This window comes from Narcine bancroftii, chromosome 1, assembly GCF_036971445.1.
Source record: "Narcine bancroftii isolate sNarBan1 chromosome 1, sNarBan1.hap1, whole genome shotgun sequence".
NCBI classification, from domain to species: domain Eukaryota; kingdom Metazoa; phylum Chordata; class Chondrichthyes; order Torpediniformes; family Narcinidae; genus Narcine; species Narcine bancroftii.
Genome location: NC_091469.1, coordinates 68531310 through 68554667, shown reverse-complemented (window position 1 = coordinate 68554667; position 23358 = coordinate 68531310). Strand labels below are relative to the sequence as shown.

The following is a 23358-nucleotide window of genomic DNA, read 5'->3' as shown; positions in this document are numbered from 1 at the left end:
AAGCAAAAGAGAGGTCTTGCCAGGGCTACTGAATGTCCAATTTCACCTCCAGCTCTCCTGCAGGCTCCACAGCCTTCAGTCAAATTATCAGCAACGCAAGCTCCAGATACACACCTCTGACATGATCAGGAAGCTCTCGTATTCCAGTTCTTATACCTGGTACTCCTTCAGCCAATCTTGAACCAGTCTCCAGCAGCCTGCAGCCTAATGTGAGCCCTTCGACCAGTATCCTGCAATCTACAAGGGTGCCTCGCCTTGAGTCACCAACAGCTCACCTCCTGGGCGCTCTTAGTCTCAGAGCCCCCACCGAAGGAGTGGATGGGGGTTGGTGTGATCTCCCCATTTTTTTGGTGCCCTGCTCCAATCCTTTGCTTCCCTAGGGTCTGCAACCCTTCGTGGCTGCTGCCGGTCGTAAGCACCACCATTTGGGCCAGGCCCCCCCAGTCACAGGATTTTAAATTAAACCACCTTTGTTTGGCTCCTTTAACGGGTCGTTTAAAGCCTGTACAGAGCTGATGGCAGTTGGACCAGGCATTAGATCCCGCAGGGGGCATTGAGACTTTGCTCCCCACTCTCCACGAGTTCACACCAGCGGCAGTGGGGCCATTATTTTTTTATTCATTAAGGAACATATTGTCTGTAGTCATCAACAACTGTTACCATTCCACTATAAATTAGATCCAACTCTAAAGCAGCTTGAGGCCAGCTCGTTACAGATACACCAGAGCAGCATAAATTAATATGAAAAGTCTGTTCCCAATATGCAGCTCTACAACTTCTTATCTTCACAGAATAAGAAGCAGTGAATCCATAACAGAAAAAGATGATCAGATTTCAGCCCTCTCCTAAAACAACAATCTGTGGCAGGGTGATTACAAATCTCTTCTGCAACTCTCTATATGCTATCTATTTCCTTACTGGAGTTTGGTGACCAGAGCTGAAGAGAACTCTAACATTGTGTGAGCATGACCTGCATACTTTCATATTCCATGCTTCAGCTGATAAAAGCATGTATCCAAAATGCTTTCATTACCACTAAACCACCTTTCCTTCTACATTCCGGAATCTGTGGATGTGATCCTAAACCACTCTGTTCCTCAAGGTTTCTTTGTATCTTATCATCCTATCTGTCACTCCCAATATACTACTGTATCAATCATAGCGTACAACCTTTCAGAAAACATCAAAACCTCTTGAAAGGTGTTAAATTCCGTCAAAATATTTCCAAAACATAGGAAATTAAAAACATTTTTCAAAAAAAAAAATCGAAACCCAAACTCCACCTCAAAATTTCTGCACAGAGAATATTTATCCCACATTGCCAAAATTAAGTTGTAGCAAAGTAAATATCTGGACCCACTGCAATTCGCCTACCGCCACAATTGCTCCACAGTGGATGCAATCACTTTCAGCTCTGGATCACCTAAACAGCAACATCTACATCAGGCTACTTTTCATCAACTACAGGACAGCTTTCAACACCGTCATCTCCTCAGTACTGATCAATAAGCTCCAAAACCTGGGCCTCTGCAACTGGATCCTTGACTTGCTCAATGGAATTTCACAGTCAGTGCGAATTAGAAAACAACGACTCCTCCTCACTAACAATCAACACAGGTGCACCTCATGGATGTGTGCTCAGCCACTGCTGTACTCGCTCTACACGTGACAGTGTGGCTCAGCACAATTCAAATGCCGCCTACACATTTGCCAATGAGACCACAGTCGTCAGCAGAATCACAGATAGCATTAAGAAATTGCACATGATTGAGATAGATTAGCTACTGTACATACTCGTGTAATAGTCAAACCCCCCTCCCCCCCACCCCCCTCCACATTTTTGGCCCCAACTGCCTGCCCATCTGAACTCCCGACATCCTGACTGCCAACGCCTCGGCCGCCAACCCATTCAAGCTCCTGACACCCTGACTGCGGACCCAAGCCCCCGGCCACAGACTCGCTCCTAGGGCTCAGCCATCCACCCGTGCATCAAATACCTTGAACCACGTAGGTACTTATAGCACTCAAAAGTATGACCTGTATAAAAGTTGACCCCCCCCCCCATTTTACCCAAAAGATTTGTCCAAAAAACTCAACTATCAGATTATATATGGTAGTCGAGTGGTATCACAATATCAATCTTGCACTCAACTTTGTGAGGAGTTTGAGGAGATTTAGTATGTTCTCAAAGACTTGCAAATTTCTACAGGTGTACAGTTGAGAGCTTTCTGACGGTGCATCACTATCTGGTATGGAGGTACCAATACACAGTACAGGAAAAAACTGTAGAGTTGTGAACTCCGCCAGTGCCATTATGGGCATCATTCTTCACTCCATCAAGGACATCTACAAGAAAGTATCTTAAGAAAGCATCTGCTATCCTCAAGAACCCTCACCACTCAAGCTATGCCTTCTTCACTTTGCTACCATCTGAAAGGAGATACAGAAGCCTGAAAACAAACACCCAATGGTACAAAAACAGCTTCTTCCCCGCTACCATCAGATTTCTGAATGGACAATGAACCACAGACACTATCTTCTTCTGCATAAATTTTTTGTATTTTTAAGCGTAATTAATAGCAATATTTGCATCTGTAATGTTGCCACAAAACAATTTGCATGACATGTCATGACAATTAATTCTGATTCACTCAGAACAGAAAGCTCCTTCACTCTATTTGGTGCTAAAAATAAAGAGGCCACTGATTTTTGGCAAACAATGTTTTTGATCAACTTTGAAGACAACAGCCTGGTCCAATAAGGGAAAACAACAATTATTAAACATTTTGATCAAAACAAGCTTCCACTTACACTGCACAACATGTTTAAAAATGCAAAAGTCCTATCACCCCCAAGACATTTTCTTATCCTAATACTATTCCATAGCTTATAGAACTATTCTCCTTCAATCCTCTTGGAATGTAATGCTACATTTATCATCTCTTTCCTCAATTAGTAACATTAGCACTAATGTGCCTGTAAAGTTTGGAGCCACACAAAATTAAAATATATTAGGATGAAAGGTCGACCTTCCTTTGGAGTTTATAGCAGTTTGATATGACATGGGAAACTATGGCAAATTTCTACAGATACGTGGGGAAGTGTGCTGACCGGCTGCATCATGGTCAGGTATTGGGGCACATATATGAACGTAAAGCCCTGCAAAAGGTAGTGGACACAGCCCAGGACATCACAGGCAAAACCCTTCCCACCATCGAGAACATCTACAGGAATGCTACTATCGGAGAACAGCAGCAATCATGAAGGATCCACACCACCCAGCACACGTTCCATTCTCACTGCTCCCATCAGAAGGTATCTGGCACAACATTTAAAATACATTTAGATGGGTGCATGGAGAGGAAAGGTTCAGAGATTTGTTGAACACAGATAAATGGAACTAGCTCAGGTAGACAATTTGGTCAGCATGGACACATTGAGCTAAAAGATTTTTTTCCATGCTGTATAACTCTTATGACTCTTACACCGTCATTGCTGGAACTTTGAAATAAAAGAGAATACTAGGGATATTCTGCATCAGACAGCATCTGCAGAAAAAGCAGTGATCATGAGGGATCCACATCATCCAGGACATCCTCTGTTCTTGCTGCTGCCATCAGGAAAGAGGTACAGGTGCCAAGACTCATACAACCAGCTTCAGAAACAGTTCTACCCCTCCACCATCAGACTTCTAAATAATAGACAGTCGGAGACTCATTACTGAATACTTTTTTCTCCCTTTTGTATATGTTTGAGAATTTTTCTTCATTATGATGAGAATTCTTCGGTCATCAGCAGTGGTGCTTTCCCTTGAAAAACCAGTCCCTTTGCAATTACTGAGCTCTCTAGTACACTCTTTCTTCTTAATGATATTCCAAACTGTTGATTTTAGTAATCCTAAGGTTTGAACAATGCCCCTTACTGTTTTATTCTTGTTTTTCAGTCTAATAATGGCTTATTTGACTTTCATTGGCACAACTCTGGTCTTCATGTTGGAAAAGTGGGAACTACAGATGCCAAAGGTGATCAAAAGCTTAGAGGGAAGCCTAGCTCTCTTATACTTACACCAATGAAGCAATTAAGCATATCTGAGTACTCACAAACACCTGTGAAGCCAAATGTCCTAAACATTGTGGTGCCCTGTATAAAAGGTGCTGTAATTTCTACATGGTCAAACCAAAATGTAGACAAATAACCATGAATAAACTTACTTAGCCTGACTTAACCCCCTTCCAATTCTAAGCGCACGTGTATGTAATGTATGTATAAGTTTAGAAAAGTTATTTGATTCACAGTCCAATCTCACTTCTCATTCCTTCAAGTTTACTGGTTGCAGGCAATTCTTATACTGTGCACAGAATTTAACATTTATGAAGTTCACCAGGCTTTGGTGCTTAAAAGGTATATGGTTACTGCTCAGGAAGGTTCTTGTCAGTTTTCAGAGAGAGATTTGTTATTCCTGGACACAAACTGATCTCTTTTAATCAGCCACATCAGTGTCTTGCTGAAGAAACTTGCCCCATCAGGGTTTTCCAGATGATAACCTCTTTCTTTCAGGACACCACAGAGTTCCTTTTTGTTTCTCTTATTTCAAGTGAAATATTAGGCAGCCAGTCGTCTCCTCTTGTATGGACCACAAGGATTTTGACCAGGCTGAACTAAGAAGTCACAACCCATCTTCAAAATGAGGTTTTTCCACAAGCTTTCCAGCTTGTCCTCTTCTAGTCCCAGCTGCTGCTGACTGTGGAACTGCAGAACTGAATTCTCCCTCTCACTCAGAGAAACAGCCTGTTTTTTTCCTCTCTGCTTGCAAAAACCACATGACCCTCTTAGAACAGCAAGCTGCACTCCAGACAGACTGCAGCTCCGAATCTAATCCTTCAAGTTCTTTCATCTGTTGCTTTTGAAAACAACAATCCAATACTGAAGTCCCTTGGGCACACCCCAAAGTTCATGCAAAGGCCTTCGGAGCCAGTCAGTCTAGCTTGGTAGGGATTTTAAATGAGAACTATTTTGAAGTGTTTGTACATGACCTATACTTTAAAAAAAACTGCCACACTTGTGAGTGAGAGAGAGAAAGAACCGAGTTCTGCAGTAGCTTTTGGAGGCTATAACATGACAAGCTGGCAGGTTGTTGAGAACCCCATTTTGAAGGTGGGTTGTGAGTTCTGATTTCAGCCTGTCGAAAAACCCTTGTAGTCCTGACAAGAGGAACTCTGTGGTGACCTGGAAGAAGAGGTTATCATCTGGAAAACCCATGATGGGGCAATTTTCTTCGGCAAGACACTAAAGTACTGATCATGGGAAATCAGTTCGTGTGTGTCCAACGAGTGACAAACCTCTATCTGAAACCAACTAGAACCTTCCTGAGCATTAACTATTTACCTTTAAGCACTAGAGCTTGGTGAAAATTCATAAATGTTAAATTCGGCACACAGTATAGGAATTGCCTGATACCGGTTAACTAGGAGAAGTGAGAAGTGAGATTGCACTGTGAATTAAAGAACTTTCCTGAACATATACACATTACATACACGTGTGTTAAGAATTAGAAGGAGGTCAAGTTAAGTTAATAGTAATAAGATAAAGTTTGATCCTGTTTTTCTGTTTAAAGAAAATTAAAACCAACTTTTGTTTAAGTAACCATTTGTCTTGGTGAATTTCTATTGCTGCTGGGTTTTGGGGATGAGTGACAGAGCAAATAGTGTTGAGGAAACAGGGAGGCTTCAGAAAGATTTAGATATATTAAGAGGATGGACAGAGGGGTGACAAATGAAATACAATGTCAGAAAGTGTACTGTCATGCGCTTTGGTAGAAATGGTAAACAGCAGATTAATTTCGAAATGGAGAGAAAATTAAAAATTCCCAGATGCAAAGGGACCTGGGAATCCTCGTGCAGGACACCCTGAAGGTAAACGACAAAAGCAATGCTGGTATTCATTTCAAAAGGAATTGAATGCCAATAAGAGCAGGGATGTGATGTTGAGGCTTTATAAGGTACTGGTGATACCTCACTTGAAGTATAGTGAGAAGTCTTGAGCTCCTCATTTAAGAAAGGATGTGTTAACATTAGAGAGGGTTGAGAGGATGATTCCAGGAATGAGTTATTATATGAGGAGCATTCGATAGCTCTTGGCCTGTATTTGTTGGAATTTAAGAGAATGAGGAGGGATCGCATTGAAACATTTCAAATGATGAAAGTTATAGATAGAGAAGATATGAAAAGGTTCATTTCCCATGGTGGGAGAATCTAGGACAAAAGAGCACAACTTCGGGATGGAAGGGTACCCACTTAGGACAGAGATGTGGAGGAATACCTTTGGCCAGAGGGTGGTAAATCTGTGGAATTTGTCGTCACAGGCAGTTGTGATGGCATGTATTTAAGGCAAAGATTGACAGTTTCTTGATGAGCAAGCACATCAATGGTTATGGGAAGAAGGTTGGGGAGTGGGGCCGAGTGAGAAAGTGGATCAGCTCATAATTGAAAGACAGGGTAGGCTCAATTGGCTGAATAGTCTACTTCTGCTCTTATGTGTAATGTCATATGGATGATGCAGCAGTTTAGTTTTTCATTTATTCTTAAGCAGATTGATTAAGGATGATAAAGCTTTGTGAAAATTTTAAGAAATAGTAAGTAAAATTTTGCATAGTTTAATGCTTTTAATGATTTAAAAGTGTGTTATTAAATTTATAAATGTAGTCATACAGTACGGTAACAGCCCCTCTTGGCCTATAAGCCCATGCTGCCCAATTATACCCAATTGACCAAAAACACTGGTACATTTCGAATGGTGGGAGGAAATCCCACATAAACAAGGGGAGAATGTACAAACTCTTTACAGACAGCAGAGATTTCAAATCCAGGTCCCGATCGTTGGCACTGTAGCAGTTCTGCGATAACCGCTATACTAATCATGAGTTTTTTTATATTTTAAGAAATTTTCCCATCATTACATTTTTATTGTTATAATTTTTAATAGTTTTTGAAAAGAAAAATCTTGATCACTTTTATTGCAAACCTGCTGGTGGCTTTGTCATCTGCTAAAGGTTTCCAAATTTAGTTCCATGGATGAGGCTTGTTTGGTAATCACAGATCAGCACTTGAAGTCATTTATGAATCTTACCATTGTTCAGAATCTCACTGGCTTGGCTCCAGGAGTGTATGGCGCAGTCAGTACAGAAATGGGAACATTCGTTTAACAGGGGTTAAATATGAACAACAGGTTCTTCTTGGGAAAATCGGAGTCAATGGCACTGAGAGGCATGATGTCTATTTCAGGAATCATAAATGAGGTTTTAGTCAAGGCAAAGTTTGGAATCAAGTATCCAGGACAATTCTATGATGCACAAAGCTACATATACCAGATCCATAGAATGGTTCGAACAGAAAAAAAACCAGATTAGGACAGAAGGGCTGCAATGGTTGGTGGAATTCTTGATGAAAAGGTTGTGGCATTAAAGGTTAGTGAATGACCAGTAAGGACAATAGAATCAATGATAAGGAAGTTGAATTTTCAGCAAGATGCAATCAAGTTCAAAGACCTCATGTTATTTAACTCATCAGAACTCACTGACACAAATGCAATAGGGAAGAACAGTTAACTTCTCAAGTCACAGTCTGAGTTGTCCTTTATGGATCCATGCCAACTAGAAATGTGCTGATTAAACCATAATTTGGGGCAACAGGATTCCTTTCAGAATCCAAGGAATAATAAAGCTTCTTTGTTTTAGTTTTCAGTTCAATAGACAAGTTAAATGTCTGAAAAATGCAGCATACTACAGTGCCTTGGATGGCTGCACATCTCAAATGTGCTGTCATTGTACCACCTCACAAATGCGTTAGACAATAAACTTACAAGAGTGATTATTACTTGGAAAAAAAATGTAACATTTACACTTTGCAGTCTTGCCAAATGAGCCAGGCAATATGTGTTGAATTATAGCTAGTTTAGGTGCAGTACATTTTTAGAACCTTTGACTTTCATCCCATATCATGTTTCAATAGATAACTTTCAAACCTAATGCCTCACCCTCTATGTAATTATTATAAAGTTCAAAATATTTCTGCCTAGTAAACCTATATAAATAAGGTCTATTTCTAGCTGAAAGTATTCACTCTTCTTAACTGATGACTGTTTATATGTAGGATGATGTTTAATGTTAAGAACTGGACAAACATATTTTACAGCATATTTTCAAAATTTAGAATAAATGATAACATTAATACAATATTTTCCATTATATCCCAACATAAATAAAAGCATGCAATATTTTGCAAAATAAAGTCACTATTTTGTTGTGGAAGAAATTGTGATTATTCCAGATAATGAACAAAGCATTGTGAGAAAATCCTGCTCTACTAAAAAACGTGGCAGAACACTGCATTGCAAAATAGGAGATCACTTAGAGTTCAAGGTCCAATTGCTCAATTTTAGATGAATTTCCAATATTGGGTTTGGCACATGCTTTAATTTAAGGTATGTTAATTCATTCCACAATGGTTTCATTGGAATCTGTGCAGAAAGAATATTTTTACCAAGCAGTATTTTATGGATTAGCTTCTGTTGATCTGTGTATGCTTGGAGATTATAAATTATGCATGACTCAATTTATCATTTGAGTAAGTGCTTGGGTTGCAAAATTTTTTTTAAAATTATTTGCCGCCAACATTTGTGGATAATACTCTGATAATGTCATAATATTTTTCCATATACCTCATACACATAATTGCTTGATTTAAGGAAACAAATCTAAGCACAGCAGTTATTTTTTTTACAAAAGGTAAACAAAACCTTAAAAAATTTCACTTTCTTTTTTTTCTACCATATATGATTAGGGCAATTTACTTGAGCTTCAGATACCAGCCCATTCCTTACTCAAGTAACCATCATGGCCAGTGTTGATCATGTGTGTTTGACAATGCCATTCAAGTTAAACCCAACCTAATGTCAACAATATGCAGGCATCCTGAAGATTGCAATTAAAAGTTAGAATCCTATTGGATTTTCATTTGACCAAGTTACAGAAATAAATAGAGTCCAGTAATTAGACATAGAGGGATCATCGCATCAGCAATGTTGAGGACTATAGTTTTATTCCTTGGTATTCTGATTGTAATTCAACTAGGTGTTGAGAAAGCAGAATCATATCAGATGCAAGATACATCCTCCTTTAGCCATCAAATGTAATATTTTTTAAAATCTCTCAAATTTTCTTTAAAAAAGCCCATGCAACTCAACAAAATGGTAAGCAAGACATCCCAGCTTGAGGTATGTAATTAGTATTTAGCAGTGAAACATGATTTAGCCTCGATTATCACTAGGAGTTGATCTTGGCTTCTGACAGCCAGCAGTGGGTTTCTGAAGCTTTGACTCTATTGAGAGACTGCTCAAACAATGTGTAAAGATCCTGATGGTAATGGCCTTTAACAATTTCCTGCCCTGCCAACCACCCCTCCCCTCTATCCCCTGGCCTCCAACAAACCATTACTCTTTTCTCCTTTCCAATAGCTCTTTTGCTGTTCCATTCTTTCATAGTTATTCTTCTTGCCGTATTCCCTCCTGACAGTAATATTCCTTTGTAATTTTTGCTGAGCATTTCTTTGTCTGAATCTTTTAATTTTACAATGTACTTTTCTCACATTAGGTTGTGATATGAATCATAAGTAAATTTGTAGTGTCACACTGGGAAAAGGACAGAAGAATATGCCATTGAAGGATTCGAGTTTCAGGCGTCGACTCAACTGTTTTAAATTATTTATATATGTTTCATCTTGTATTCATATGTGTAAGTTCTTAGACAACGCATGAATGAAGGAGAAGGTTTTTTACTCAAGTTATTGTAAAGAGCACCATGAGAGACTGTAAGCCTCCATTACAGATCTGCATACTGTGTGTCTTGCTCTGTGGGTCAGTCTCCTGCTGGCAGCCAAGTCTAATCAAATGGTAAGGCATTGCTAGTTGCATTGCAACCATGATCACTATCATTACATCTCCCTTTCTTAAAAAAATAGCTTACTTTTAACTAACATGTTTTCTTTGCATAACTCTGCAATTTTAACTTTAACATCAGGAGCTTACATTTTTATTATTATCAACATTGTTAACATTTTTAAAACTTGTTTTGTGTGTTCTCATTTACATACACTAAACCTTGACGAGCAAATAAGATAGCACTATTTCATTCTACAACAGGAGTTTTTAAATTTGCTCAATGAGTCTCTCAGGAGGATTCGCGTGTCTTGACGATCTCATGATTGATTGTCCTTGAATCTGAGTTGTAGCCTCAGACGATGTCTTCTCAGCTGTGTATTCAGGTTGTTCAACAGTAGCCATCTTTCCATCTACTGTGGCTGGTCCCATTTGAAGATCTTGATGATTCTGTCACAGAACAGCAGCTTCATTTGTCTGGATGGTGTATGATCTTGGCTGGACTTCACCAAGGACAGTTCCCTTCTGAGTTCATCAGTTTGTTTTGTCTTTTAGCTTTACTTGATCACCAGTGCAGAGTTCCAATAGGTTTTTTTATTCCTCTGTCAAAGTAATACTTTTGCTTTTCTTTCTGTTGTTCTTTGAACTTCCTCATATTCCCCCCCCCCCTTTTGTTTTAAAGAGATTCTCCTGAATGGGTAGGTTTGATCTTAACCTACGTCCCATAAGGAGTTGTGCTGGTAACATACCACACTCAAGAGGCATTGTGTGGTGAACTAGCATACTCTGGTAGAAGTCTGTTCCACTATCTTTTGCCTTGTTCATCAGCCTTTTCACTGTCTGTACTTATTTTTACACTAGATCACTGGACTGTGAAAAATAAGGACTTGTGTGTACAAAGTCCCACTCTTTGGCAAACTGTCAGAACTTTAAATTGCAAAACTGGGGTCCATTGTCTGTGAAGAACTCACTTGGCACACCATGTCTGGAGAATATGGCTTTAATATCTGTTATTACAGCATCCGCAGTGGTGGTGTTCAGTTTACACACCTCTGGATACAGGGAGTGATAGTCTGTGACTACCAGATAGTCCTTCCCTTGACATTCAAATATGTCAGCGCCTACCTTCTGGTAAGGTCTATATGGTGCTGGGGATGGCTTTAGTGGTTCTGCAGGATTGCTTGCTTGATTTTTCCGGCATATTGTACAGTTTGACACTTCATTTGTTTTATCATTGTTGATTCTTGGCCAGTACATCACCTCTTCTGCTTTATTCTTACACTTTTCGATTCCAAGATTTCCTCCATGAATCCTTTTTAGCATCTCTTTTCTCAGACTCTTTGGGATAAGGATTTTACTTACTTTGTAGATGATGTCTTCAACCACTGATAGCTCCGCCCTGCAGTTCCATTACCCTGAAACATCAGGTGAGCAGTCCTGCTTCATGTTGGGCCATCCATCCAAGATGATTTTTCTTAGTTGTCTCAGTGTTTCATCTTTGTTTGTTTCTGACTTTATGAGCTCCATTTTTGCATCTAATATGGGCAGTGCACTTGTGATCATGTCCACGAAGGCATTCACGTCTTCATCCATTTTGGTGTTTGCGGGCTCGCTCATCTTCACAGCTGTAGACAATGTGTCTGCTGTGTACATTAGCTTACCCGGATTGTACGCTATATTCAGTGTATAGCGTTGCAGCCTAATCATCATTCTTTGTATTCTCAGTGGACAGTCATCTAATGGCTTTTGGAACAATGCAATTAAGGGCTTATACTCAGTCTCTACACTGATTGCCTATCCTGACACAAACTGATGAAATCTTTCACAGACATATGTGATGCGTATGTATGCAGCTCCTTTTCAATTTGAGCGTATCGCATCTCCGCGCCTGTCATTGAGCGTGATGCATATGCAGTGGGTTGCCAGTCATCATATTTTTGCAGAAGAACTGCACGCCCACTATATGATGCGTCTGATGATATCTTGAAGGGTCTCACGGGGTCGTAAAACCTCAGAACTGGTTCCTCTGTGAGCAGTTTCTTTAGTTCCCTCCATGATTTTTCATGGTCATGATCCCAGTCCCATTCAATGTTCTTTTCTGAGAGGATGGATATGAATTTACTCATATAGTTGACCATTCCATTAAACCTCTGTACTTCCTTTTTGCATTGTGGCCTTGACATGTTCCCAATGGCAGGCACCTTTCTGGGATCTGGTCTGATGCCCTCACTACCAATAATATCTTCTACAAATGTTAGTTCTGTCACCCGAGCTGGCATTTGTCTCTAGTTAACTTCAGGTTTCCTTTTCTTGTTGCTTCCAGCACTTTCCTTAGTCTCTCATCATGCTCCATTCTCGTGGTTCCCCATACTATGATGTCATCCATTGAGGTATCAACTCCATCCAGGTGCTCATACACCATATGGATAGTTTTGTGATACACTTCAGGAAATGGACCATTGAACGTGCACAGTCTTGAACTTGCTTCATCCAATTTCAACTGTCAAAATCCTGATGATGCATTAACTTCATGAAAAACTTTGCATTTGTAAACTGTGACATGATTTCTTTACGCGTTGGAAGCTTAAAATGTTTTCACTTTATTGCTCTGTTCAGATCTCTTGGATCCAGGCAAATTCTAAGCTCTCCGTTCTTTTTGTCCACAACAATGAATGAACTCACCCACTCCGTTGGTTCATCTATCTTCTGAATCACGTTCAGGCTTTCTATTCTGTCCAACTCTGCCTTTAGTTGCTTTTGAATGGAAAGCAAATGGAACTTTTCTACATGGATGTATTATCGGTGTCACACGTTTATCTACTCTGATCATGTGTTCTCCTGGAAGGCAGCCTAGACCCTGAAATAGGCCATTGTACTCTTTCATGCTTCATCATAGACTGTCTCTCCTTCACTTTCCTCAACGAGGACTCTTTTTACCAGGTTCAGTTTCTCACAGGCTATTTAACCTAGTATGGCCCGTTCATCCTTTGGTACCACGATGAATGCCAGCATGTGCTCTTTATCCTTGTGTTTCACTTTGACCATGCACTGGTATATTGGTACCTGAATATTCTGTCTCCTTCACTTCTGTTCCATATCTTTGGTCTGGGTCTAATCTTCTTAAAATCAGTCTCTGATAGTACATTAATTTGTGCTCCAGTATCCAATTTAACTGAAATGTATATGTTATTCACTTTTAATCTCAACATCCAGTCTCTGTTTTCTTTCTTGTTTTCAGTCACATCTACATAGAATTCCTCTATCTTCATTTCATCTACTGCATGAACCTTGCTATGTTGCACTTGGTTCCTACAGCAACAGGCATAATGGTTGCTTTTGTTGCACATATAGCATGTTTTACCATATGCTGGACACTTTTTCAGTAGGTGTTGGGCACCGCACGATGACATGACTTTCAATTGTTCCTTTCATTTTGGTTCGCTGGCCACATCTCTCTTTCCACTTTGGTGTGCTTTTTGTTAAACGGTTTGTTTGTTCTTGTTCACTGCATCCACGTTGCAGCTAGTTTCACTGAACAGCTCTTTTGCCTGGATTTTTACAGTTTCTGCAGCCGTACAGAGTGTTATGACTTTTTCCAGGTCTAGATTTTGCTTGCTTAGACTATTGTCTGGAATATCACACACAAGTCTGTCGTTTATCAGCAAGTCAGTCAATCCACCAAATTCAGTTGTTTTGCTTCTGTTTCTCAATTCAGGCACATACTGATCAATACATTCCTCCGTTTTCTGTATACATGTGAAAAATCTGTGCCTCTCAAACCTCACATTACGTTTACGTATGCAGTATGCCTCAAACTGTTCCATTATTTTTTCCAATTTAATTTTGTCTCCTACAGCAGCAAATGTGAAGTTATTATACACCTCCAGGGCTTCATGTAAGAAAACTGATACTTTCACTTCATCACTTTTCTTGTCAGCTCCGACTGCCACTAAATAATATCCAAAATGCTGTTTAAATCTGTTCCAATTCTCAGCCATTTTACCTGTCAGCTGAAGTTTTGCTGGTGGATGTAATCCTTCCATTTGTTCACTATGTTAGCTTCTCATCACTGATCAGTTGCTGACATATTTTCCTTTTAAAGTATTTCCTTCTAATTTCCTTCATCCCATTTCTGACACCAGGTTTCATCTTGTATTCGTATGTGTGAGTTCTTAGATAACACATGGATGAAGGAAAAAGTTCTTTACTTTAAAGTTATTGTAAACAGCACCATGAGGTATGCCATGAGGCTGTAAGCCTCCATTACAGATCTGCATACGGTGTCTTGCTCTGTGTATAAGCTCCCTGCTGGCAGCCACGTCTAATCAAATGGTAAGGCATTGTTAGTTGCATTGCAACCATGATCACTATCATTACAATATATTTTTGATATAATGCAAAGATCTGATTGGAGAAAGTGCATTTATTTCAATACAGAAATTCTCACAAGTGAGGCAGATAAACTCATAGCATGGATCATCACATTGCGATATATTTATTGCAGATACATGGTTGAGCAATGGGCATGTAGGCAACTCCACATTCCAGAGTTCAGATGCTTCCATTGCGATATATGTGAAAATAAGAGAAGGTATGGGTAAGGGAGGGGGGTTAACTACTGATTAGGGAGGACATGAAGGCAAAAAGGATATCCCAGAAGGAATGTCCAGCAACGCATTTGGGTAGAACCTAAAAATAAAATTGAGGGATCTCTTTAATGGGATTAAACTATAGGCTCTCAGTAGACAGCAGGAATTAGAAGAGTAACGAGTAGAGAAATCACATGAAGGAATTGAAAAACTTCCCTAATATTAACCATATAACTGTTTACAGCATGGAAACAGGCCATGTCGACCCTTCAAGTCCGTACTGGTTCACTTGACGTGGAACTAGATTGAATGAGACCATCCTGGTGCTAAGTAATTAGATGGAACAGAATTTGTTAAGTGTGCCCAAGAAAGATTTCTGAAGCAAAATGTAGATGTACCTCAATATTCCTTATCAACCACGGTTCCCTAATCTTGCCAGACTTTCCTTTCACTCTGATGCAACACATTGACCATCACTTTTAAAAGCTTTTTACTTGCCTGAAAACAGTCCCTCCCTGGCAGCATTTGAAAATTCAGAAGTACATTCAAGAAGAAAATTCAGAGGGCAAACAGGGGCCATCAAGATCTCCCTGGCAGATAAGAATCCTAATAGATTCCATAGGTATATGAAGATTAAAAGGTTAGGGAAAAAGATGGTATTCTACAAGTGGAGTCTTGACATGTGGGCACATTTTTATACAAATCTACTCATGAATACTATGGAGAAGGATGTGGAAGTTTAGTGAGTTTAAGGGAGAAAACATTGATATTCTGGAGGAAACCAACATTATGAAGGAGGAGGTGGTGGAGGTCTTGAAAGGTGATAAAACCCTCAGCGCCTGAGCAGGTATATCCTTGAATGTTATGGGAAGCAAGGGAGAGACTGCTGGGTCCCTGAAAGAGGTACTGGAAGACAGAAGGATAAGTACAGTTATGCATTTACTCAAAAAGGGTAGCAGGGATAATACAAGAGACTTGAAGTCAGTGAATCTAACATCAGCAGATTAGTAGAGGGAAAGTTATTCTGAGAAACGGAGTTTATTTGAATTTGAAAAGGCAAATCCTACCACCAAGCCGATTTTGAATCCAACTGGGGCTTTGAGTGTTGTTTGCTTGTATTAATTTGAATGAGAACATTGGTGCATAATTGGCAAGTTTATGGATGACACTAACATTGATGGTATGAAGGTGGTGTAACATTGTAGCAGGATATTGATCAACTGAGAACACAGAACAGTACAGGCCCTATGGTCCACGACATTGTGCCAACTAATAAAGTCAAAAAATAAAACCTTCCCTACTTTCACCCATAATCCTTGATTTTTCTTGTACTCATGTGCCTTGCCTAAGAGACTTTTATGTCCTAGTTTTACCAGCCTCCATCATGGTCCCCAGCAATGTATTCCAAATGTCTACTACTCTCTGTGTAAAAAAAGCTTACCCATGATCACCCCTAAATACTCCTCCCCTCACCTTGTACAGATATCCTCTGATGTTTGCTACTCTCACCCCAGGAAAACAGAGCTTGCTGTCAACCCTATCTATGTATCTCATAATCTTGTAGACCTCTATTAAGTTACCTCTCATCATTCTTCACTCCAAAGAGAAAAGCCCAAGCTCTTTTAACCATGCCTCTTAAGATATAGACCCAAACCAGGCATCATCCTAGTAAATCTCTACTACACCCTCTACATAGCTTCCACATCATCCTGTAATGAGGTGACCAGAACTGAACACAATATTCTAAATGTGGTCAAGCCAGACTTTTATAGAGTTGCAATGTTAACTCACAGCTCTTGAACTCAATCCCCCCACTAATGAGGACCTGCGTACGATAAGCCTTTTTAACAACTTATCAACCTGCACAACAACCTTGAGAGATCTCTGGATTTGGACACCAAAATCCCACTGTCTTCAGCACTGTTAAGAATCCTGCTTTTAACCATGCACTCTGCCTTCAAGTTTGACCTTCCAGAATGCATCACTGCATACTTATCCAGATTGAACTCCATCTGCCACTTTTATGCCAAGTTTACACCCTGGTTATATCCTGTAACCTATGACAACCTTCTACACTATCCACAACTTCTCCAACCTTCCTGCCATCTGCAAACTTACTGACCCAACCTTCGACCAGGTCATTTATAAAAATCACCAAGAGCAGAGGCCCAGAACAGATCCCTGTGGAATTCCACTAGTCACTGAACTCCAGGCAGAATATATTCCATTGACTACAATAAAAGTCCTAAAATCCAGACTGTTTGGGGAACAGGTTGGTCTGGATTTTTGCATTTTCCAGATTCTTGGGCAGTACATCTGTGGTGCTTACGCAATGTACACATGAACGCAAAAGCCAACAGTTTTCAAGAAGTCTGGATTCTCAAGTGGTCCAGATTTCAGGCATCTGGATTTTTGGACATTTACTGTATTATCCTCTGTTTTCTGCAAGCCATCCAATTCAGAATCCACACAGGCAAGGTTCATGAATCCCATGCTTCGTGACTTCCTGAATGAGCCTACCACAGGAGACCTTGACAAAAGCCTTACCAAAATCATATACACCACATCTATTATCCTACCTTCATCAATTTCTTGTTATTTCCTCAAAAATCTCAATTAAGCTTATGAGACATGATCTAACCTTCACAAAGCCTTGCTATCACTGAGAAAACTACATTTCTCTAAATGTTCGTAAATCCTAAGAATCCTCTCCAAATAATTTGCACACTACTGACACTAAACAATTCCCGATATAAGACTCACCAGTCCATAATTCCCAGGATTCTCCCTATTACCTTTTTTAAACAAGGGGACAACATTTGCCATTCTCCAATCCTCCAGTACCTCCCCTGTGGTCAGGGAGGATGCTTACAGTTGGATCTGGACTAGCTGGTCAAATGGGCTGAAAATAGTAGATGGAATTTAATGTAGACAAGTGTGGAAGGACATTTTGGAAGAACAAACCAAGGTAGGACATACACAGTAACTGGTAGGACACGGAGAAGTGCGGTGGAACAGAGGGATCTGGGAATGCACCTTGATCACTCCTTGATCATGTTGTAAAAAGATCTTTTGGTATTTCGGCCTTCATAAATCAATGTATTGAGTATAGGAGTTGGGATATTATGGTAAAGTTGTACAAGACATTGGTGAGGGCAAATTTAGAGCATTGTGTGCAAGTTTGGTCACCTAACTACAGGAAAAATATCAATTAAAATTGAAAGAATGCAGAGAATATTTACTAGGATGTTGCCAGGACTTCAGGAACTGAGTTATAGGGAAAGATTAAACAAGTTAGGACTTTATTACTTGGAGCATTTAAGAATGAAGGGAGATTTGATAGAGGTATACAAAATTATGAAGGATATAGATAGAGTAAATGCAAAAAAGCTTTTTCCACTAAGGTTAAGTGAGATACAAACCAAAGGACATAGATTAAGGGTGAAAGGGGAACATTAGGGGAATATTCTTCACAAAAAAGTGTAGTGGAATATGGAATGAGCTGCCAGCTGAAGTGGTGAATGTGCATTCAATTTTAAAATTTAAGAAAAATGTGTGTGGGTGTGTATGCACAAGTTTTTTTTACACATACATACAAACACACACACAATATATATACCGTAAATATTTGTGTATAATGCGACCCCCCCCCCCCCCCCCCACCATTTTTGAGGGGAAAAAGGGAGAAAATATTTTACTGGTCGGTCGGTAGGATGGATGGATGGAATTCCGCTGGGATCTGTTCTGGGCCCCTGCACTTTGTTTTAATGTGTTTCACCTACAGATTAAGCAATTTACCCAAACGGAAATAGCCACCAAGATACTATCAAGTGCAAAATTTTGATTCAAGTGTAGTGCATGGTGTTTACAGGCTTTTGTTTTATTAGTGCATTTAAAAACTGCTCTGTTGACAAAGTAAAAAGTATTGTTTTGTGGAAAACAACAATATAAAGTCTCCTTTCAGTAAACAGCACAACATAAATATTAAATAGAATTAGATTAATATGAAGTCCATAGTCAAGACACAGCTCTTTGGCCTGACTGGCTACTGCAAGCATTTATTGCACACAGGTCTCTGGACATTCATCTTAAGCAAAAATATACCTTATCATTTCCCAGGCTCACTCTGCCATTTGATAAGGTCAAGGCTGATCTTCTTTAAGTTCACACTGCCACCCAGTACCCATATCTTCTGGTATCTTTGGCATCTAACAATTTATCAGTCCCAGTCTTAAATATACTTTACCCTTTGAGAATCTCAAATTATTGTAATATCCTGGAAACAAAAGTTTCTCCTCACCTCAGTCCTAAACTGTTAATTTTTCATTCTGAGTCATTGAAAGATGATATATAAAGGAGTCAAAGGTCATTAAGTAAATGATCAACCATGATTCTCTGAAAAGCTGAAGCAACAGGGCTCAATAGGCTACTCTTGCTAATGCTTCTTATGTTTTATGTGCTGTAATTTTAGGCTTAGGAAACAATCGGTCGGCATTTATCCAGGAAATCCCATGTCACATGCCAGTGAGACTACTAATTCTTTTAAACTACTTTGCGTAAAAATCAATGTTATGGAATTTTTCTGCACAAGGAAAGCACTCATTATAAAAATCAATCAAATAAACCATCTCAGTAGAGCTCAAAACTGCACACAATACAGCAAACATTTCATCAAAATTCTCTATAAACTCCACAATATATCTATACTGTTATATTTCAACACCTTTGCAATTCTACTAAAATCACTGAGGATCCCCTCCAGCGGCTCTCGTCAGGGAAGAGATACAGGAGTATCAGAGTCAGTACCACCAAGTTAAGGAGGCAGCTTCTTCCCGCAGGCAGTGAGAATTCTGAACAGCCACAGGAACTGCTCACACTAACCACCTGAGACTCTCATATTCATGAAACAATATTTATATGTATAGATGAAATATCTGTCCTGCATATGTATTATTTGTCTGTATGTGTGTTATGACTAGTTGTCCGGGCAGAGGGTAGGCGGCGGCGGCCCCGATCCGGGCAAAAGCGAAGGAGAGGAGGCGGCCCCGGCCTCAGTCGAGTGAGGCAGGCGGAGGCCCCGATCCGGGCAAAAGCGAAGGAGAGGAGGCGGCCCCGGCCTCGGTCGAGTGAGGCAGGCGGAGGCCCCGATCCGGGCAAAAGCGAGGGGGAGGCGGCGGCCCCGGCCTCGGTCAAGTGAGGCAGGCGGGGGCCCCGGTCCAGGCAGAATCGAGGGGGAGGCGGAGGCCCCAGCCTCAGTCGAGTGAGGCAGGCGGAGGTCCCGGTCCGGGCAGAAGCGAGGAGGAGGCGGCGGCCCCGGCCTCGGTCGAGTGAGGCAGGCGGAGGGATCTGGGCAAAAGCGAGGGAGAGGCGAAGGCCCCGGCCTTGGTCGAGTGAGGCAGGCGGAGGCCCCGGTTCGGGCAGAAGCGAGGGGGAGGTGGTGGCCCCAGCCTCGGCAGAGCGAAGTAGGCGAAGGCCCCGGTCCGGGCAGAAAGAGGGAGGCGACGGCCCTGGCCTCCGTCGAGTGAGGCAGGCGGAGGCCCTGGTCCAGGCAGAAGCGAGGGGGAGGTGGAGGCCCCGGCCTTGGTCGAGTGAGGCAGGCGGAGGCCCTGGTCCGGGCAGAAGCGAGGGGGAGGCAGTGGCCCCAGCCTCGGCAGAGCAAAGCAGGTGAAGGCCCCGGTCCGGGCAGAAAGAAGGAGGCGGCGGCCCCGGCCTCGGTCAAGTGAGGCAGGCGGAGGCCCCGATCCGGGCAAAAGCGAGGGGGAGGCGGCGGCCCCAGCCTCTGTCGAGTGAGGCAGGCGGAGGCCCCGGTCCGGGCAGAAGCGAGGGGGTGGTGGAGGCCCCGGCCTTGGTCGAGTGAGGCAGGCGGAGGCCCCAGTTCGGGCAGAAGCGAAGGGAAGGCAGTGGCCCCGGCCTCGGCAGAGCGAAGCAGGCGGAGGCCCCGGTCCAGGCAAAAAGAAGGAGGCGGCGGCCCCGGTCCAGGCACAGGGAAAGCAGCAGCGGCCCCGGCTCTGGTCCGGGCACTATGGTCTGACCTAAGAGGGGAGGCAGGCTCCTCCAGCCCAGGTAAGAAACCTGCATAGGAGAAGGCCACTCCAATATAAAATCTACGACCCAAGGACCTCGCTGCCACGTCCCAGCTTGCTTGGCCACAGCACACGAACCATGGGTGTAAAGGGTGGGGCCAGTACTGCGCACACTGCACTCCACCTAAAAGCTCCTTTGAGCAGGTCCGAGGACATGTCCACGTCCTCCCCCTCCACGTCCTCCCCCTCAAAAGATGCTCACAAACTCAAGCTAGCATGCTGGAACATCAGAACCATGCTAGACAAGGCTGACAGCCACCGACCTGAACGTCGGTCTGCCCTCATCGCACATGAACTCCTCAGACTTGACCGCAGAGCCCACCTCAGTGACAAAAGACAAAGGAGGAAAAACCCAACACCCAACCCCAACCAACCAATTTTCCCCTGCAACTGCTGCAACCGTGTCTGCCTGTCCCGCATCGGACTTGTCAGCCACAAACAAGTCTACAGCTGACGTGGACATTACCCCTCCATAAATCTTCGTCCGCGAAGCCAAGCCAAAGAAGAAGAAATACCTGTGTGTTTTGCATCAAGGACCGGAGAATGCTACTTTGTCGGGATGTACTTGTACAATCAGATGATATTAAACTTGACATTAACTACTCAATTGTCTGTTTATACCTGTACGTTTACACTGTGTCATGAACCAGCATACCAATACCCTTCAAAAAAGAACATTTGCTAGTTTCCCTTGATTTATAAACAATGAACAGTTTTCATATTTTTCCCATTTTTTCATGCTTCCTCCTCACACTTTCCCATTTAGCTTTCTATCTGTAACAAACTTGGGTACATTTCTATTCCTCCAAGTCATAAATAAAAATTGTGAGGAGGTTAGCACTTTGTACTGACCCTAGTGGCAGATCCCTAATAAAAGGCAGCCAACCTGAAAACAAGCAATTTATTTCTAATGTGTTTTTCTGTCCTGTGACCATTTGCCTGTCCATATTAATATTTAAAACATCTATTCCATCTGTCTTTTGAAGGCCTCTAGTTATTCTTCAGGAGCGACAGAAGGCAATTAGTGCTGCAGATAGGTAGAGGACCCCCAGGCATTTTTTAACAGAATTTTCTAACAGAAAGAAGACGCGTGCACAATTACTGTATATTTTGCCGTACAAGTTGACTGGCAAACAGGTATACCCCCCTTTTTCAGCCTCATTTTAAGGGTTTTATGATATATCCAGCAAATAAGTCTAATCCTAATTTTCGGGCTGTGCGGGCCTCCAGCAAAAACTCAGAATTTTTTACAACGCCCAAATCGCCAAGTAACGAAGCTGTAAATTAAGCAAGTAAAAAAAAAACTAAAAAAAAACCATAGCTTCAGGCCGGGAAGACGATGCTGGGTCTAAGTGTTCAGAATCAGCTGCAGCTGGAGTCAGCAGGAGCGGGGACCTTGGCCTACTGGGCATGAGCTGCAATGATCCACAGAGCAGGAGCAGCAACATCGTTCTCCCGGTTGGAGCAATGATGGCCCATGGAACTGGAGCAGCATCATCGTTCTCCCGGCAGGAGCAGAAACTTTGGGCTACCAGGCATGAGCGGCCATGCCAACAGAGCAGGGGAGGCAACATGGTTCTCCCGGCAAGAGCGGTGACGACCCAGTGAGGTGGAGTGGCGACATCGTTCTCCCAGCGTAAGCAGGAACCTCATCCTACCGGACAGGAGTGGCAACGACAACCTCAGACTCCCAGGCAGGAGCGACAACCTTGGGCTTTACAATTGTAGAATGTCTGGGTGGGTTATGACGGCGCCACGTAGTGGGGAGGGACAGCGCCAGTGGTGGGGAGGTGCTTCCAGCGTCAACTTATACACCAAATTGATGTCAATCTGGTTTTTTCATTGAATTTTAGGTCTCAAAAGTGTATCCAGTGTGTAAGTTGATCCCCCTCTTTCTGAGAAATTTTAGGGTTAGGGTTATGCACTAAAATATACAGTATAGATTTTTTAAAAGACCTCTACTTTGTTGTTCCTATCCTTTGCATCATTTACTATCTCTCTTCTGCAACGTAGCTTCTCATTTATTTGACTCCAGTGCAAAAATATTTCTTCACCCCACAAATGCTGGCTGTATAAGTTTCCACCCATACCTATTCCTCTCACACTCGCACCAGATTAAATTGTCCATTCTTTTCTTCTTTTGCCTATCTAAACTTCTCCTTAAATTGATCAAAACATTTCATCTCAACTACTTTGCACAATACCAAATCCTAACTAGAACCACTCACTGAGTGAAGACATTATCTCCGCATTTTTTTTTTGTGATAATCTTACCTCTTCACAACCTTGTTTTGGGTCCTCTTGTTAATGAAATCATATTCCCTGCATCTCCAAATGAACCTTTATATAATTTCAGGCACTGCTAATATGATCACCTGCAGTTGATCTTTTTCTAGAGTTTAAAAATCCCTTGCCAGTCCAATTTTCAGTTGAGTATATACTGATAGCACATCTGGACCACCTGACACAAGATTTATAAGCATACCTTTACAATTTTAAGTTTACTTACTGCAGAAGGCTATTGCTGACAGAATCTAGGAATTCTGGGCTGAGGGGCTCATCCAAACCACCAACACAACAAGTCAGAAGAGCTTCCACCAATGGAACAACTTCAGGTAAAGTAATTATAGGTAAACAGAGAATAGAAAAGATCCTCCATCGTTCTGTTGGCAACCTATAAAAGATAAAACCATTCCTTAAAAATAATAAAGTGAATGGAAAATGTTGGAAATACACACTTGATATACTTGATCAAA

The 23358-nt window shown here is 41.6% G+C and overlaps 1 protein-coding gene across 2 annotated transcripts in view; it reads right to left on the bottom strand.

Annotated features, from left to right (window-relative positions):
- fancc (FA complementation group C) overlaps positions 1 to 23358 on the bottom strand; it is a 191967-nt gene that overhangs the window by 48825 nt on the left and 119784 nt on the right. For both annotated transcript variants that reach the window (XM_069929487.1, XM_069929480.1), the window contains exon 7: positions 23112 to 23276. In XM_069929487.1, the coding sequence (XP_069785588.1) occupies positions 23112 to 23276 (165 nt within the window). The remainder of the gene's footprint in view (positions 1 to 23111; positions 23277 to 23358) is intronic.